This window comes from Palaemon carinicauda, chromosome 18 (assembly GCF_036898095.1).
Source record: "Palaemon carinicauda isolate YSFRI2023 chromosome 18, ASM3689809v2, whole genome shotgun sequence".
In the NCBI taxonomy this organism is placed as follows: domain Eukaryota; kingdom Metazoa; phylum Arthropoda; class Malacostraca; order Decapoda; family Palaemonidae; genus Palaemon; species Palaemon carinicauda.
Genome location: NC_090742.1, coordinates 24,044,470 through 24,064,646, shown reverse-complemented (window position 1 = coordinate 24,064,646; position 20,177 = coordinate 24,044,470). Strand labels below are relative to the sequence as shown.

The 20,177-nt window shown below is 38.5% G+C and overlaps 1 protein-coding gene across 3 annotated transcripts in view; it reads right to left on the bottom strand.

Annotated features, from left to right (window-relative positions):
* LOC137657721 (solute carrier family 40 member 1-like) overlaps positions 1-20,177 on the bottom strand; it is a 63,761-nt gene that overhangs the window by 14,277 nt on the left and 29,307 nt on the right. For all 3 annotated transcript variants that reach the window (XM_068392156.1, XM_068392155.1, XM_068392157.1), the window contains exons 7-11: positions 16,034-16,242; positions 15,487-15,682; positions 9,532-9,641; positions 5,950-6,295; positions 773-971 (exon numbers count right to left, since the gene is read on the bottom strand). In XM_068392156.1, the coding sequence (XP_068248257.1) occupies positions 773-971; positions 5,950-6,295; positions 9,532-9,641; positions 15,487-15,682; positions 16,034-16,242 (1,060 nt within the window). The remainder of the gene's footprint in view (positions 1-772; positions 972-5,949; positions 6,296-9,531; positions 9,642-15,486; positions 15,683-16,033; positions 16,243-20,177) is intronic.

The window sequence follows — 20,177 nt, the reverse complement described above, 5'->3', positions numbered from 1 at the left end:
ACAACACTGGGGGATTTGTCACAAGAAACACTCACCGACAGCATCTAGGGAACAATGTTGGCACCAGGTGAGGCTGCCAGATGAATAATATTCACTCTGGCATACAGATAAGGAAAACTCGGTACTAATTGGTAATCCCTCGCGAAGCAGAGAAACTACACAGAAGAGAGAAAAGTTCTAACCTTCCTGATTGGAAGAGTGAGAACAATGCTCCAAAGGGGGAGGTGTGCTCCCTTCACAAAAGTACACAACACATGGGATTTGGAAGGTTTGCATCCTAAAAGACACAAAATTCACTTCACCACATGCTTGCCTTTCAGTTCATTCCAACTTACAAACAAGCATACTCACAAATAAAAAGCAAAAAATAAAGACTTATGACAAATGAATTTAAGAATGATCCAACAGTTGAGAAAGGAATGCAGTGGCATGTTTGTGCCCTCCACGGCAAAAAAAAAAAAAAAAAGGGAGGCGACTATTCTGTGACAGGCGGGTGGGCAGTGTTCCCCTCTCTCATGCCAGCTGTCATTACCAACTACTGTACCTACTACCTTGTTAACAATTCAACGGCCATTCCTGAGCCGAAGACATATCCCCATTACAAAGGAACAATTAAATCAAAATTACCATTTAAAGCCTTTTGCATCCATTAATAATTCCTTATCTATCATATATTCATTAATACATCAGCATGTCCTGAATACAGTATGTGGTATGACAAAGTACACTATTTGCTAATACTGAATTTATGAGTATAAAAGATATAACTTACCCAACTGCAACGAACAAGAAAGACACTATTATTAGGAAACCAAAGGTTTTAGTTGTCGGTAAAATTATAAGGAGTATCGAACGAAATAGGTCAAGTGACTGGTTTAATGATGCTTGTACTCCATTAATAGCACCTCTTTCCTTTTCTTCAACATTCTCTTGAAGGAGTTGTGTCACAGCTAAATCTGCTATCCACAGACCTAAAGGGTATAAGAATAAAGCATTAAAATCCTGATTACAGATAGGCATACAAAATTTGTTCTATTGAAATCAACCTTTTTATTTTTCATTTGCAAGCCTATTACTTTTCACAGATGCTATTTTGGCTGGTTAAAGTGTGCTCGAAACCAGTCCATATGTTAAGAGCTAGAAATCACCAACACATGTTACCTGGCTACAAAATCTAAATGTGCTCAAAAACAGACCCAGCAAATGTGGTGGTAGTAGTAGTGGTAATAGCTAGCACTGTGAAACTGAATACTATAAACAAAAATGTTGCAAACCAGACTAGAAGTAGAAAGTGGTTTAGCCAGTCAAGATAATAAGATCCCTCTGATGGTATGAATTCGTTCATTTTTCTTTATTCTATTTTTATAAGTGGTATTTCAACTCTTTCAATCTTAACCCAGGTATAATGAACAGTTATTAATTTACAAATTGTAAAGTAAATACTTAAACATAGTTTAATTCACAAGAACTTTCAAATAAACCTCTTCTATAACCACTTTTAATTATTCAAAAGTATTAGCCCAGCATAATTTTTTTTTCAATGAATGTGGCCAATAAAATGAAAATAATTATGAAAAGCAAAGGCCTTATAATTCAGCACCCTATGTATTCTAACTGAAATATTTTCAGATCTCAGTTTTAACTTTCAGAGTTTCCATAATTTTCAAGTCTTTTTAATGGTTGCAGTTCTTTTGTCTCCTGTTTATTGGTTAATTCAAGGAACTTTCCACTGAAATTCATTGTCTAATTACCTTTTAAGTTAAAGCTTCTCTGCATTCCACCATTCTACCCCACTCAGTAGTAAAACAGTTACCCCAGACCAACATACAACCCAGGTTGCGTGACTGGTACCTAGACTGTACTACAGTACCAATTCTACATACATAACAGTATCTTGAGTCTAAGAGCCTGTACATTTGTACCTATTGTGTCGTTAAGACTTTAGTTCTGGACCCTTTGCAGAGTTTAGTTCAGGTGGAGGTTCATACATGAAGGTCACTTCTCAGGTTAATCAGTGGGTTCCACAGATTCTGGCCGAATCTGGGAAACTATCTTCCTCATTCCTGCCCTCCCAAGGCTAAACCAACTAGCTTAGGTTTTTGGGCCCATGAAATTAAAGCAAACTTGATGGTCCTTGATGTTTCTGGAGGTGTAGACCCAAATGGCATTTTTCTTTTTTTCTATAAAACTCACAGACTTCTTAGCTCCTAAGTTATCTGATACTTTTCGCAAGTTAGCATGAAGAGATTCTTTTTGCACTTAATGGAGAATTGATGTTATTCCATTAGATAAATTCTAGTCTGGCTGATTACCACCCAATTTTCATAACTGCTATATTATCTAAAGTTTTTGAAAAAACTTTTGACAAACCGTCTAAACAGGTATGCTGAAGATAATATGTTCCCTAGTTTGGAATTTCACCATGGTAAAGGTCTTGGAAATGTGTTGCCATTCTTACAATTTCTAGTTATGAACAAAAATCCCTTGATTGTGGTCAAGGTCGTCGTATCATTTTAGTGCTGCCTTTGACTATGTTAATCATGAGGTACTTTTTTTTCAAACTTAAATAGTTTGGAGTAAGTGGGTTTTTTCTTAGAATCATTACTGAATTTTTACGTAATAGATTGAAAGGTAGTTGTTGATAGCCGCTATACTAATTTAGGATTGTAATGTCTCATGTTCTGGGTAGTGTTCTTGGCCCACTACTTTTCATACAACAGTATATACAATTGATATACAGTTTTGCCTAGAAAACAAGCTCGCTCATAGCATATGCAGACAATGCTACTCTCTTTGTAGATTTGAATGTACATCTGGGATAACTGAATCCCTTAATAGATATCTAGCTAAAATTAGTACATGGTGCAAATTATTGGGTATCAAGTTGAACCCTGACAAAACTAACTTTTTAAGTAGGCAGAGTACCAATGCTCCTCAAATGCAGAAAGAACTACTGTATATGAAACTGTATTCAATTTTGATTACCTGTAGCAAGCTTATGTTAAATATTGTTTTGGCACATATGGACAAATATTTCAGCAGTCTGGTTACTGCAATCAAGAAAAACTTCCTTCTCACCACCATCAAATGCTCTATAACGGCATATTAACCTAATTCTTAGTTTCAAGCTCTTTAATAAACCAATTTTACTGTAGTCTTCAACAAGACACTAGTGCTGTGCCTCGTTAGTATTTTTACTGGCAGGCATGTTTTGATGACTATTCCCATGGAAAAAATATTTCTGGCATACTGTAGCTTGATATAAAGTGAATAATTTATATAAGCCATCAATAGTTGATAAGCATACAGATAATCACACAACTGATAGTTATAAAATCAACAATTCCTAAATATAGTTTTTTAAATCTTCCTATACATGAAATCTAAAATGGTTTTCTTGGAATCTTTTTTTTATCATCTTTTTCTTTATCAAATTAGTACTAAATTCAGATAAAAATGCAATGGTTATACCTAATATGTTGACAATCATTCCTTTTACCACAATGACTAAAGATGTCATAAATATTGCAACAATGATAGCTAAAGGAAAAAAATCCACAAGTGGTGAATTTTAATAGCAAAATGATTCAACTATCAAAATCTTAACTAATGTACATTTAAGATCCATTGAGCACTACAGTGGAACCTCTACACACGAACGTATCTACATCCGAATTTTCCAACACCAGAAGTAAAATTCGAGCAATTTTTCGACTCTACACTATGGCCGAAACATGTCGACGAGCTCGACAATCTTGAAACAGAAAGAAGCCATTTAAACAGTGAAACCTTTTAAGGGGATCACCATCATTTCAAAACGTCGTAGCCCTGCCATAGAAGAGATGGAATGACTTCTGCTAATCTGGATCAAGGACAGAGAGATTGTTGGCGACACCATCACCGAAACTATCATCTGCGAGAAGGCGCACGCCATCTTCACTGACTTGAAGGAGGCGAGCTCTGGGGGTGATGCTGGGGAGAGTTCAACCGAACGTTCCTCAGACGATTTCAAGGCATCTCGTGGCTGGTTTGAAAAATTTAAGAAACGGTCCGGGATTCATTCAGTTGTTCGCCACGGAGAGGCTGCTAGTGCGGACACAAAGGCTGCAGCTGACTTTGTGAAGAGCTTTGAAAGGACCGTGCAGGAAGAAGGCTACGTAGAGCAGCAGGTGTTCAATTGTGATGAAACCGGGCTGTTTTGGAAGAAGATGCCCAGTCGAACCTACATCACTGCCGAAGAGAAGAAATTGCCTGGGCATAAGCCAATGAAGGATCAGTTGACTCTTGCCCTATATGCCAACGCTAGCGGGGACTTTAAAGTCAAGCCCTTACTGGTTTACCATTCGGAGAACCCTAGGGCCTTTATGGCACAGAATGTGGATAAGGACCAGCTTCATGTTTTCTGGCGATCCAACTCGAAGGCCTGGGTCACTAGGCAGTTCTTTGTCCAATGGGTTAATCAAGTTTTCGGTCCTTCTGTGAAGAAGTATCTTCATGAGCAGAAATTGCCTTTAAAGTGCCTGCTATGCCTTGACAATGCACCCGCTCACCCCCCCGGACTCAAAGATGATATCTTCGAAGAATTTAAGTTCATAAAGGTGCTGTATCTTCCACCGAATACCACCTCTATCCTCCAGCCCATGGACCAGCAAGTCATCTCAAACTTCAAGAAGCTCTACACCAAGCACCTATTTAAGCAGTGCTTTAATGTCAAGCAAAGCACAAACTTAACTTTGCGTGAATTTTGGAAAAGCCACTTTAACATCGTGCACTGCTTGAAGATCATAGATCAGGCTTGGGTGGGATTAACTCGACGAACCCTCAATTCTGCCTGGAAGAAGCTGTGGCCTGATGCAGTTTCTCCCAGAGATTTCAAAGGTTTTGACCCCGAACCTGATCCCGTGGTGGGTGCAGCGGAAGACGTAGAGGAAATCGTCTCCCTTGGCAAGTCCATGGGTCTGGAGGTCGATGCAGATGACATCACGGAACTCGTCGCCGAACATCACGACGTGCTTACTACAGAGGAGCTCAAGGAACTCCATGCTATGTCTGAGCACATGAGTGATGACGAGGAAGGGATCGAGGAGGTAGAACATGTGTTAGGTTCGGCGCAAATAAAAGAGGTGTTAGGAAAATATCAAGACGTGGTCGACTTCATCGACAAATACCATCCAAAAAAATTGCAGGTTTGTCGTGTAGTTGCGCAGTTCGATGATGTTTGCCTAACTCATTTTCGAAACATTCTGAAAAGCCATACCAAGCAACTTTCTATCGATAGCTTCTTTAAAAAAACTACGAAGCGAACTCGTGATGAAGAGGAAGGAAGTGGTTCAAAGAAAACGGCAAAGAGTGAAGAGAAAAAAATTCAATCAATTTTAAGTGTAGAGAGTGAAAGTGATTAAAAATCATCAAAAAGAAAAAAAGAAAATGTAAAAAAAAAATATAAAATATAAAAATAAAAAAAAATAAATAAGCTAAGTTAGGTTAAAGTTCACTTAGTGTAAGTTAGAATAATTTACGGTAGTGTACGTTTATCGTAGTCACCCTCTCTACCTCCTCGCCGCCCATCCGTCTTCTCTCTGCGTAGCAAGACCGACACCTGCGCTGGACTTTCCAAGGTAAAGCGACGCTAAAAACCTGTTTCTTATTTATTATTTCTTTATAATTATTCTTTTTTACATGTCTATTATCTAATTTAGAGTGCATTATTGTTATGTGTAATTATGTGTAGTAATTTATTAAGGAGTTATCATAGGTTTTTGGGCTCAACCCTGGATTAATCCTATTTCAATGTATTCTTATGGGAAAATTAGTTTCTACATCCGAACATTTTCTACACCCGAAGTCGGTTGTGGAACGGATTAAATTCGTATGTAGAGGTACCACTGTACTTCAATTGGGCAAAATATATAAATGGTTTTAATGATTAGCCTTTACAACAGCACCTACCTGTCCTTGATGTGATTATACCACTTAAAAGCAGAATAACAGAAGTAAAGTCATTTTCTACTTCTTCCACAATTGTTCCATTTTCTTTCTCAAATATTGGTTTTTCTGTGATGTTTTGATCATAAATAATAATGGAGTGGTTGACTGAATTAGGAAGAGATGCTGTATCATATATGATGACTGGGTTGGCAGTTACAGGAAATTCAGTTGAATTAGCTGCAGACTTGCTATATATTAAAGCAGAAGCATCAAATGGGCTGCCAGGAGCAAACACTGAGGCAAGGCAGAGAATCAAACACGTTGTTTCTGAACCAAAACCAATAAGGCCAGTTGCTGCCAAACCAAACTGTAATAAAGAAATCAGACTTCAAATTAGGAGAGATTATTACTGACAAAATTTTCTTTAAATTTTAATAATTTGCTTAACAACGAAGAAATGGACAAAAAGAGCAATGACAAATATTATGACCCAAATTGACTGAATTTATTTTCCTTATTTGGTATGAAGACACTACTGGAAATTAAATCAGGCTTAATTTTATTAATGATTCTATGTAATTGTCTAGTCTGATCTACACAAGTAATTTAATAGAACAGTATAAAACTGATTTCATTCAAAATAAATATTTAAATATTCTTAAAATTACATAAGCAGTACCCAACTTATGAACACAATAGGTTCTGAGAAGCCATTAGCAAGTCAATAATTGTTAAATTTTGGCCTAGGGGCAGGCCTAACTTAACTCGCTTGAACAAGATTTCCAGCAGTAAAAGTCAACAAAAACTACTCTGGCACAGATAAAAATTAAAGGACATTTAGGAAACAAAATGTAACCTGCAAAACTTAAAACGCATCCAATCAACTTTCACTGCTACTTGAGGATATGAGCTTATGACAATCAAATAAATACTATATATACAATGACTTCAGAGCATTATACCAAGAAAATTTACTCTTGAAAGTAATCACAAACAATATTCATTACTAGTATGGTATGAGGGAGCAGTGAATTCCAAATGCTTACCAATGAAAATTATCTTGTAATAAACTTCGAGAAACTAATTTGAGGTTAGTCCCTTTCATTACTTTTTAGATGATAAAGAAGTCCTACTCTACTAAGAAAGTGAATATGATTCAACAAGGTCCCAGAAGGTCCCAGGAGAATACGAAGATAGAATTTTCCATCTTCATAGAATACTATTTCAAGGAAATATAAATAAATTGATAGCGAGGTTGACAGCCAGACAAATTACATGCGTTACATGAACTTCCTATGCTAGAAGGTCAGTGTAAAAGGAAGCTTTTAAAACAGTAAATTGAGAAACTAAATTCACAATATAATATGACTAATCACCACTTATATATCTGATTGTAGAGTGATTCCCCAAAAAATACCAAAAGGGAAAGGTATACTAAATTAAAATTGAATTACGGACTACCATGATAAGTAATAAAATAGAATTTTAAAAAACAAAAGGTAGCAGGAAGATTATTAAAGAGTAATGTTACTTTATCATAACACTATCTTGAGGGAAGACAATGGTAAATATATCAGTTGATTGAGGGAAATATTGGTGTCCATTAAGGATCAGTACTGAGCCCTTTATAGATAATCATAATTTGGACAAAGCTGCAAAACAACTTGGCAAAGGCAGCCATGAGAGCTACTACAGTAGATGTAAATGACCTAGGATTGTAGAAGAATCTGAGGAGAGGGTTATAAAAATGTTCAAAAGCAATAGGCCAGAAGGGAGAAAGAGAAAATAATATCAAAGTAAGAACCTTAGGGGATTGGAGAGGAAGAAAAATGTCAAGAAAAGTGGCCATTTGGGTATTGTAGGACAGGTTAGCGAGTTAAACATGTACCAAGTACTTATTATAATAAATGGTGTAACAATATTCATTGTTACAATAAAGGCACAGTGTTATGAAATATACATTAGGTAAGATTTTCAATACACAAAATGTAATAAAAGAGCAGATAAAATAGAGGAAATGCAAAGGTGCTATGATAAATGAGGAAGTCTTAGAAGCAGAGCATTGCAGTTACCTTGGTAAAAACAGGACTGGAGCAGGAGTTGAGAAGGCAATGAAAAAAAAAAAAAAAAAAAAAACAGCAGCAGCTGCAGCATGAATAACATTTAGGGATAGACTATATTAGTAGAAGGAGAAAAGACTTAGGATTTATACACGGCCTGAAATATTCTTTTCACCAAAAAAAAACATTAACATCGACAAGAAGATTGGGGATATTTTTAAAATATGAGACAATACAATTAAAATTCATGTTCAGAGTTTAGAAAGATTTCACAAATGAGGAAGTAGTGGAGAATGGTAGTATCCAGAGATGATTTGGGCATATGGTAAGAAGAAATGAGAATCAGTGTCTGAAGAGTAGATGATTTGTAAGTTACAGGAAGTGGACCAACAGGGTGGCCCAAGATATCAGAGAAAATAGGGGATGAAGACCTAGGCCTGACGGGAGTTCAGGCAGAGCATAGGATAGAGGAGCACCGAGAGAACTCATTTCATATCAAATCCCATAAAGGGAACAGCCAACATATAAACATTTACACTGAATGAGGAGGATGAAAAAACACGAGAATAAACAATAACAACAAAAATGTGAAATAAATTGATTATTTCCGTATTAGTAGAATGTCTGAAAAGTATAAACCAAAGTCAGTTGTATCATTAGTCAGTAATGCAGCATCTGATTTTACCCTTGAATGACCAAATAAAAAGCTATTTTTTTCTACAGTACTGTATCGCATATGGAGTCATGACTAAATGCTATTCTGTCAGTAGGCATATTATTCAAACATCTACATGTGTAATATTTCTGGAATTCCTTTTCCTTAATATATTATCAACTAAAACGACTATGAAAACTAGTGTCGAAAAACTTCCTAAAATTTAGACTATTATTATCATTACTAGCCAAGATGCCACCCATATTTGGAAAAACAGAATGCTAAAAGCCCAGGGTCTGCAAAAGGTAAATCAGTCGACTATGGATAAGAAACTAGGAAGTTATAAACTATGAAATATAAACATATCTAATATGTCTACTAAACTAGTATGAGATTTAAATCAATGTACTTGACTTTAATTCTTACTTGAAAACAGCTTTCAGTATTTATAGTTTAGGCACTAATGTATTTTAAAAATACTATTTCTTCTGCATTGTGGTGTTTATCTTGTGTCCATTTCAACAGCAATTTCACTTATACTGTATATAAAGAATTTAAAATATTACATCATCAATCATTAATATATGGATGGTTTTGGGCTGTAACAATTTTGAGCATTGTTGAAAGAGAAGAATAGGAAATTTTGATAAAATTCTTCAGTGGAAAAAGTCAAAATTAATTTAAAATGACGATAGTCTGTTTCTCCCTTAAAACAAGTAAATTCCTTTTTTCAGTCTTATTTGTGGTATTTGGAGACTACTGTACAATTGAAACCTCAAATTTCTTTGGTGCACTCGGCCCAAATTACTTTGACATGCTTTATACTCAAAATGGGTCAATCTCATACACTCACATATTCAAAAGTAATAAAATATAAAATAAACAAACCTTGTTTCTTAACACAGGGTAGATCAAAGCACCAAATATTCCAAAGAGAGAAGCTACTGCCGTCAGTATGCCAAGTATAGTTTCCGAGACACCACACTCAAACACAAACCCTGAAATCAATTTTATAAAATCAATTGTTTCCAATTCAATATGACTTCAATATGGACACCTTTGTTATTTGCAACATAATCAAAACTACCATGAACATATGAAGTAAACTACTAAAGGAAAACGCATAGGTCACTTGTAAAAACTGAAAATGACTACACTACAATAGCCTTTGTCCATATACTGTAGCAACTTTTTATGCTGAAAAATTCATAAGTGTAATTGCCTTGGCTACAGATCTAGAAAGATACCAACTTACAATGTAAATACAAGAGCGTAAAAAAATTAAGTTTACTAAAACTTATATATGGTAAGAATGAATTTATTTGCCCTTGGGGAATTCTCTTAAACTTGAGAAACTCACAAACACATGTTACTAGCCAGAAAGTCAGAGCAATCTTTCTTCAGCCGTAAAGTAAATTATACTTGATGCAGTTATGCTGAACGTTTTAGAAAATACCGCTAATTTTAGGAAAGGAAACCACAAATAAATTAAGATTTTTGTTGCACCAACAAAACTTATCTAAAGTCCTAGAGATATGCAAAAGGCACACCACGTACCACAAAAGGTATGGTATATCTAAACACCACCTGTACACCTGGATCTTGACTATATACTATTTCTCATGATAAAAAGGCATGCAAGTGTAAAAAGAAAAACAGGAGATGAGGAATAGAGATGATATACATGCAGTCTATGAAAAACTAACATCAAGTAGCTGAGACAATACAGAGTACTTCAAGAGATACCTTAATTTAAGAGGTTATAAATACTGTAAGCAAGAATATTAGAACAGATTTGAAGCTTAAAACAAGAGGTTTTGACAAAGGCAAAATTTATTTTTTGGGGATGCTGTGGTCTCAAGACCTTTCTTGTAGAAAGCTACAAGAAAAAAATAAAAATACCAAAGGAATATTGTCATTTCTGCCCCAGGGCCATTTTATTAACATGCATAGCATGGCTTCAGTGAGCATAAGGAAAACCCAAGTGTGTTCTACTGAACTGTACTTCTTAAACTGAAATAAGTCAGACAACCAAACTGTGATCCAATACCGATATTAAGAGACAATAATACCTGGGTGCTTGTTTACGCTACATAAGACTTATATATACCTTCTCTAAACAAGGCTACTCCTAAGAAGGGGATGTATTCTTTTGGTAAGGAAGAATCCCCTTCAGCAACATTCCTCATAGACCCCAAACCTAACTTTACCACCTTGGCTTGGCACAGTCATCCCGATCACAGATGAATCTACAAGACTGATAAGAGGCCTTTCCCCAGCATCTAACACTGTTTCTGTTAGATTGTAAAGAGCAGACTTGTGTATTGACTGTAAAACCTCTTTGGAAGTAAGCTGGGGACAAATCCTTGGGAATGGTTCCTTGATACACAAGTGTGATTCAGAAAATTAAGCACAATTCTCAAACTCCACATCATTAAAGGGAATATGGTAGCCTCTCGTGCCAAAATTATTCAACTGGGGCCAGAAAGAACATACCAGGCCAGATTGCAAAGGGTTTCTCATTAGGTTTCCCTCCTCAACATCCATAGGAGACATTGCCTCCAGTGATTCTTCCCATGTTACTAAGCCCAGAAGACTTGAAATCATAAGAAAGACTTACTGGAGCTGTCTCCCGAGCCTGAAAAACCAAAGGTCCAGACACTGCAAAATCTTCTAATGGGGCAAAGAGGAATGCTTGAGCATATGAGAACTGTAGGTCATTGAATGGAGCCAACACAGAGGGAGCAGACTCATACTTAAACTATTTAAGATACAGTACAGTATAATACTGTACAGGCATTTACATAAGACTGACCGAACTGAGGTATGGTAACCTCCCTAGCGGAAGCTCAAGTCTACATTGAATTGGCTAGCTGGCTAAACCAAGGGGTTAGAATCCAATGGCTGCCACCTAAGAGAGACCAGTCTCCTCCAAGGGCCTCTAAAGTAAAGCAACCTCATCTGGGTTTAGATCAACCTCTGACCCAAGCTCTTCTACTTGGTTTGGCCCCTGCTCCACCACTACCACTTGACCAAACCCCCAACTGCTAAATCCAATGCTGGTGGGTAAAAGAGATCTCGGAGAGTTCCTTACCAGGTAAATACTGAGGAACCAAAAATTTTAGCAAAACCATTCCCCTACATAGAAATGAGAAATAGAGCTCCTTCAATTCTACTGCTAATGGATCCCTACTCTTAGCAGGAAGAATGAAACCATTGCATGAAATAAACATTGACAGGGTCCCAAGCCAAGCCTGAAGGGGCATAACAGGTGCTATGATAACACCAATGGGCATAGCACCATCTTGGGTTGGTAGGGTTACTGCACCAAAGTTCATTACAATTAACCTTTATTTCACTCACCTGTAATGGAAAATTTCTAAGTGAAAATATTATCAGTAATACCCAGAAGGAAGGGTGCTTACTTTCCTCCACCCCCAAGAGACCATACTACCACTAGGCTTTATATCTGAACATGGAAAAAATATCCAGAGGTAGGTTAACTCAATAGAAAAAATCAAACTAGGAGGGCTAACCCTTTCCCCTAACTATCATTAGATAATCAAAACTCTCCGACTTGTCAAAGAGTAGGGAAAGAAGTCAAAACTAAATTGAGTAATTTCTCTCCCTAACCACATAGTCGAAACCGAAGGCTTGGTAACCTTTGAGTAGGTAAGAATAAAATCATGGCTTATGCCAACATCAAGTAGAGTGTTGCCATCCCAGACCCTGCAATCTATTCAAAAATAAATATAGAGAGGTGGAGGCTCCAGTCATGAGTGGGGGGAAAAAAAATTCCCAACGTAAGCATATTCTGCTTTAGAGAAGGAGGAGGCCAATTCCTCCCCGATCATGTTAGTTCATTTACAGTGTAAATATAAAATAAAATTTAAGAAAAAGACCAATGCATAAGAGGGATATTTCCTTATCAATCGTATCCTTCTCATGGGTTCATTCCCCTACATAATAAGTGTTGTGTGGTGTTAATCATAGGTTCAAGAGCAAAAATACTGTACAGTACTCCATACCCATTGCTTAACCTAACTGATGCTGGCAACAACTAGACCCAGGATGTGTCAAAATGTTTTTGTAATACAGGTGTTAACCTACTAGGTATCCTGTAAAGGTTAATTAAGGGATTTTGACGAAGGAAAAATCTATTTTTGGGCGAGGAACCTGTGTCGCCCAGTGAAATGCTCCTCTAGCACCATTTCTAAGGCATAATTATTGCTGAAAATACCAGAGAAAAAGAGATGCATGGAATGCCAGGAATAAACCTAGCTCGCTCACTCATTGAGTGTCGGTATACAAAACTGGGGCGTGATTGAACCACGACCATAGATCCCTAACCAATTAGACCTCTCGTTCATCAACATACCCCCATCTCTACCCCTACATCTTCCCACCCCCCATCTGCATTCCTCTTCAGCACTTGCGTTAGTCAGACGTGTTTTGTTTTGCTCGTGTGCTTTGTGTTATTTTTGGAAGATGTCCGACGTTTTAGAGATCCCTGCTTCCAAGTTGAGTATTATATTTGTCTGTTTGGGATTTCTTGGTAGCGACACCTTTTTATTCTTTATCGTGTTTGGCCTTTTGTTTATGTATATTCCCTTTCCGGGGTTCGCTATGGCCATGGTGTCGCTTACTAGTGATCTCTTTGTTTATCGGGTTTGCATTTAGTTCCTTATACTATTTGTAACCCTGATATATGATTTGGACATCTATTTCTTTTTTTGGCATGATCTTTTTATTCATTTTTATCATTTTAGCGATATACCCTTCAGGTTTGTTAGCGCTGTGTTTGATTTCCTACTTAGTCGATCCGTAAGCGGCTCGGTGGGTAGCTTTCTTGCCAGCCTTTTTGTATTGAGTCCATTTCGGGGAAAGTATACGTTATGGTTGTTCTGAATCGTTTTTTCCCGATTTCGGAAGACCTTTGTTTTTTATTTTTGCCTGTTCCCCTTTCCGTTTCGGCTTATTCCCGATAACCAAAGGTTTAAGTTTAGTTTTATTTTATATCCGTTTTTTTCAACATAACGTTCTCATTTTGCGTATTCGCTTTTATTTTGATCATGTCATTTACGTCTGTCATTGTTTTATTGCATACAAAATATATATATCAATAAATACAAGTCGATCGCGGGAGCTACATGCTTGCCGCCGTTTAGGTTTTCCTTTGTGTTTTGGTGGGTGGCTCTCTCCTCCCTTCGTTAACGATGGTCACCTGATTTTGTTCTGGTCTCTCCCCCCTCCCCACCTCTTGGGTCCCTTCCCCTTACGCCTTCGCCTCCCTCTTCTTCGGAGGGGGTTGGCTTTGGTCACGTGCTCTATGGTAGTACACAGGAAGTTTCTTGAGGTGGGGGGGTTGGCCATACGCTCCCTACATCAGTTCGGGTAGGGCTCTCTTCTCGTTTCGCTTTGGTTGGCCACCAGGCGTTCGAGACTGGGTTTGCGCTCGTCTCCCGACTCCCCCTCCCCCGACTCCCCCTCCCCCCCTCGTGTTATCCATCCAGGATGTTATCCTCCCATCCCGGAGGATGGTTATCCTCCCGTCCCGGAGGGTTGGGATATTTTAGATTCATTTCTGCGTACTGTAGTTGTGTTTCTTTGATCGGTTTCGGACACTTCACTCTGTTCCGTTACCGTTCTTTATCCTATATTTGTTAGTATTTTAAGTGTCGGGGAGGGCGATTGCGGCGGAGCTTTTAACATTATATTTTATGTTTATTTTTATCGCTACTTTTAGATTTTATTTCATTTTATTATTATTCTTATATTACAGATATGTATTTTTGTTTTTAAGCGCCGTAGTTTCACTTACTTTCCGGCGCTTCATTAATGCAATTTATACATCAAATTTGGATCAAGCCACAATCAATCCTTCACATTGAGATCAAACCCCAAACTCTTTAAACGAAGGCAAGGTCTATCAATCACTCCAACAGAAGCTCTTGTGAAAAAACATTTAAACAGCTGAGGGTAACAAATAACAAAATACTTTAACCTAAACACTCCCCTGCACTCACAAAAACTTTGGCAGTAAAGGCGTAAATGCCAATAACTGTAAGGCTATTACTTGGCCTAAAAATTTACCACTAGGATAGACTTAAATTAAGGCTAATAATATAAATGAAATTGGTAAAAGACTTTCAAAATTTAGAGGTGATACAATACTAAACTTAAACCCTTATTAAACTGACGTGAGAAAAGCCTGCAGTTGTATTTACTGGCATCGTACACCTAAAAAAAGGCTACAATAATCCAAAACCAAGACTCAGACTAGGTTAAAAATATAAAAACTATGTTAATATTTAAAATGAAATAAAGAGAAGACAAACTTTTAAAGATAAATACTTCCCATGCTTTTATGATAAACCAAATCTATATGGCATCATACAGCAAGTAGCAAAAAAATCGAAGTAAAAACACACTGAGAAGAACAATTTGGTACGTTTATTATGTTAAACTATCAGTAAGAATAACAAATAACAAAATTGGAAACTATTCGACTATACTTAAAAATTGAGGAGGATGCCCAGACAGCCTGGTACTACAAGCGTGCTGAAAAGTATATCCAACTGTTTTATCCGACGAATAAGAAAGATGGTAGTTGAGCGCAAACAAGCAACCACGTAGTATAGTCTCCAGTATCAGGACTGGTTCTCTGTAATGACATGTTATTCGGTTGTCCAAGCAGGAAAGACCATTATTTTGGTATTGTTTTGTCATAGTGGATTCCCTGTTCTAGCCTTGTACATGAGAGTTCAAGATCACACAGCACATTATCCCCAAAAATTAAAAAAGAAAAGAGCAGTTTTATTTTGCTTTGTATGACCTACTTACCTCTAGAATAATTATCAAATGCAAGGACAGTCATATACAAGAGAGCAAGTCCAAGACCAGCATCCTTAACTGGATGCTTCATGTAGGCAAGCCAAGCACCCCATGAAGATATAAGACGGCCTTTTAAAGCATTCCACTTTGAATTTCTGTTAGGATCTACCACCTCGCAATCATTCCCCTTCATTTCCTTATCAATCTGTGTATTATCCATCCAAAAACAGTTACTAAAATCTTTTAATCTAATAGTTCAAAGAATTACAAAACCAAGAATCTCATTAATTGGATATACTGTACAAGGCTTGCACAAAAATTAATAAATAATTCTTTGATGACCAAAGAGAGTTCATTATGAATAGCATATATATTGTTCTCTTTTCTTTAATTGATAAATTTGCTTACATCGTTTCTTTTTAAAATTTATGGTCAAGGTATTTTTTTTTATTTTACAGCCTAAAGTTTAATTTAAAAAATACTAGTAAATAAAATGCTAATTTTAATTGTTCACCTCAACCACATTTCTCTTTACTTTAAGATCTTTATTACTTACATTATTTGCTGGCTTTGGTTTCTGCAGATCCTCACTCGAATAATAGAGATAATGAAGCATTCCATATTCTACAAGAAGAGATCCTACATTCCAAGCTGCAATGACAATACCTCCAACTGCAAATCCTACATTAGTCATGATTGCACCAACAATTACAGGTGCAAAAACTTCAGTGCTGAGGTCCAAAGATCTCAACACACTATTCATACCTGAAACAGAACAAAGACATGAGGTAGAGAACTAAATATTCTTGATTAAACCGAATCAACGGATGGATGAGTAATACTAAACAGTAAAGGTCACTTTTGAAGATATACAACATGCTGTACTAATTTTTTTTCTAGTAATTATTTAACACTAGGTTTAGCCACCCTTAATAGCAATTAAATTTTAAGTAAATCTAAGACCATCTGTCATTATTATACACTTAAATGTTAGAAATATTATACTGTATTGGTATTTGTGATTCCTCTTTTCAATTCATTTCAACATGTTGATTTTACCTTAAGGGCTAAATAGGAGGGACCATGTAAGTAAAACTAAAACATGCTACTAAAATACAAAACAGTATTGCAGCTCTCATATCAATCAAGTAAAAAGGACAAATTCGTAGATAATTTGTATTTTTCCTAACTATACAAACCTTAGCTATTTAATGGGGTATTACTTTCGGCGTAGCTGAAATGACGAGCCATTAAAATTTAACGAGGGTTTACTACCCACACCGCTAGTTAGCGGGGGTAGGGGAGGGTAGCTTGCTACCCCCCCCCCCCCCCCTCACACACACACCTGTGCTTGAGCTCACTTTGCTTGGAGGTAGGACTTCAAGGGGGATAGGGCTGGCGGGCAAGTTTGGTTAAATAGCTAAGGTTTGTATAGTTAGGAAAAATACAAATTATCTACGAATTTGTAATTTTTTTCGTAACTGGAATACAAACCACGCTATTTAATAGGGGTGACTCAGCCATTAGGAAGGGTGGACGTCCCTGCCAGTCTGGCTTTTTGGCTTTGCCCGGGGGCTCGTTATTTGAGTGTGTAAGCACCCAAGAAATAAGGAGTCCCTGCACCTCGCTAGAACCTTGCTACGCAAGGACTGCAGCCTACACAAGCTGTGTGTGAAGGTATGAAGAAGTGTGACTCGTCCTAGGAAGTTGTTCTGAAGTTCTTTAGATGGAAACTTGTAAACTAGGACTTTCCCAATGCCACCTCGTCAAGGTATGGGGACGTAACAGTATTAATCTTAATACAGTACTAGGAACACAAGGAAGCATGGTTTACCTGCAGTGGTTTGAGGTCAGCTATGCAGAGAACCCAGGATGCTGCTTTCCCCACGAGAGTGTAGGATGAAGAAAAGAATAAGAGCCAGTCAAATCTTTTCATTCACGCAGACTAAAACCGGGTAACAGTGCCTTCACCCTTCTGCTACTTGTCCAATAAGGAGCTTGAGGTATACAACCAGCTGTTGTGCAGCCACCACTGGACCGATAGAGATCGTATCGAGTTCCTGTGGGTCACGTCTTGCAGGAGAAAGGTTGTGAAAGTCACCTGGAGCATTCACATCCTTTCTTGTAAAACCTGCGTCACAGAGTAATCTGCTAAGAAGGACCAGGGGAATAGTTATGCCCCTGACACTGTGAGTCGTCATGTCGAGATGATGTTTCGGTGATCCTCCTCTAGTCTCTCCCAGTGCTGACAAGAGGAGGGACCCGGGCAAGCTGTTGCCGTTTTCTTTAGGTAAAGTCTCATACCTTACCCTGGGTACAGTAACGGATGATCTGGATCGTCCGTTACCTAGTTGAGACTTGTGTAGGATCCGTCAGCTCTGGAGACTGTATATGATGATATACTCAGGGACGAGACTGAACATTGTCTTTCGCCCTTCTCAATAATGGGCGATGTCGAAAGAGAGACCATGAAGTTCCTTGACTCGTATGGTTGCTGTCCGAGTGTGTAGGAACATTGTGTTCTTAAATAAGGAGAAAATTTGTTGCCTGGTGAAGTGGAACCCAAGGAGGTCCCTTTAGGGATCGGAGATTTGAACCATGTTCTGAGAGGAAGGTCTCAATTCCGACTGGGGAAAGGCAAGTTGTAAGTCTGTATGAGTTAGGAAAAGTCTATCGATGAGAGGGTGTCCCTTTCTTTCAGTTTGAAGGTGAAGGATCAAGGTTGAGTGATCATCTTAACCTGTCGAAACTGAATAGGGGGTCTTTTCCTCTTGCATATACTCGAGGATTCCGCTATTGCTGAAATCGAGGTATCGAGTGGAGAGACACTTTCACATGACGCCAACCACACAAGACTTGATACTGCCTGGTAGACTGATGCTGAGGAATTCCTCAGATATCTAGAAAACCTTTTCGCTAAGAGGTATTGGGTAGTCTTCAGGCGTACAATCATAGCAAAGCAATAGCTTGTGGTAGGTGTCGAAGTGGGTTGTCTGATATGCGGAGGGGGTTCTCTTGGAGGCTCTATCAGGAGTTGCAAAAGGTTTGGAGACCGTTCTGCATAATGCCATAGCGGAGCTAAGAGAGTCCTTGAGAGGTTGACCGATGTTCTAGCCTTGTTGAGTGCCATTCTCCAGATAAAACAGGGACTAGACGTGAACGTCATTGTTGTACCCACCGTTGTTGCCAGAGAGCCTTGGGGTCTAGGGCTGGTGAGCAACGGTAGCCTGAGATTCAGGAGTGTTGCGAACAGACCCCCTAGATGGAGGACCTCGTAAAGTCGGGACTTTGTTGGCTACCTGGCGATCCAAAGTCCATTCGGTATACCTTATCTGAGATGCTGTGCACAGATTGTCGACGAGCATGTTCTTCCAGTCTGGAATGAAGCGGGCTGAAAGTGATACCGAACGGACTTTGGCCCATCTTAGTGTTTATACTATTAGATGGGAAGAGACTACAAGCCAGTTCCTACTTGCTTGTCGATGTGAGTCTCTATGTGGTGTGTGGTGTGTCGTCCATCACATCACTGAGTGGTCTGTTAGGAACTGATGAGGCTGTTGTAGGACCGGAAAGTTGGCCTTCATCTCTCTGAGAGATTTAAGTGAAGGTACCTTCGGGCTCTGTCCAGAAGGCTAAGGTCGTGTGGTGCGGCACTATGGTCCCTCCTTTCTTCTTTTTCCGACTCAAGTCTCCTGGAATGGAAGTCGTTCTCGTTTCGAGAAGGTTTTTGTGGAGATTGGTGTTTAGAATCATTCCCAGATACACCAGTCTCCTGCGAGGGAAGTAGGGAAGATTTCCGTAGGTCTTAACCCTTGATCGAACTCCAACATGGTGTGGACATCGACCCAAAGGGACAGCTCCTTGGTGATCCTTTTGCATGGAAGATTGTCAACACTGGAGTCTTGACTCGTGTCGTAAAGGATCAGGTGCAATACCCAGTATAAGAATTCTTCTCTGAGAGAGAATTTCTTTAAAAGGAAGGCCACGCTTAGCCTTACCACGCGCCCAGATGGGATTGATGCTATTCCTTAGAACAGAATCTATCTGGCGAATGTTATTCAATGGTTAAACGTTGGGTATCATGGTTACTGTGCAGTTGGAGAGTACTCGCAAGTAGTTCCCTGTTGGCAAGCCGTTGATGGGGGTTGTCGAACGTTTACCAAACACTTTAGTGTGATGGCGAACGGCCAGTAGCGAGAAGTATGTTGTATAACTTCTGATCTAGGAACTACAGGAAGCGGTTGACTAGTAAGTTCGAGTCACGAACTGCTGGCAAATAACTGATGACCAATGAATCGGTGGTCTGTGAGCCGATGGTGAGTTCGAGATCAGCAAGCTGATTACGGTCCCCCCTGTTTGGTCAGAGATGAGCAAGCTGAAGATGGGCTGGTCAGAGATCAGCGAGCTGAGTTCAATGATCGAAGAAAGATGACCTGCCCATTGGTGATCTAGTGATCAGCAAGCTGATGACTGGTTATTGACTAGCAATCGATGATTGGAAATGCTGGCAATTGGAGATCGTTAGTCATTGGAGGGACTAGAGGTCAAAGATCAGCATTGAGCTAGCAATTGGCGATCTGGTGATCGGCGACCTAGCGATTAGTAAACTGAACTAGCCATCAGCAAACCGTGATCTAGAGATCAGTCTGTTGAAGCTTTCCTGTTTGCTGCCGGTGGTCTGTCAAGGAAAAAAGAAACTT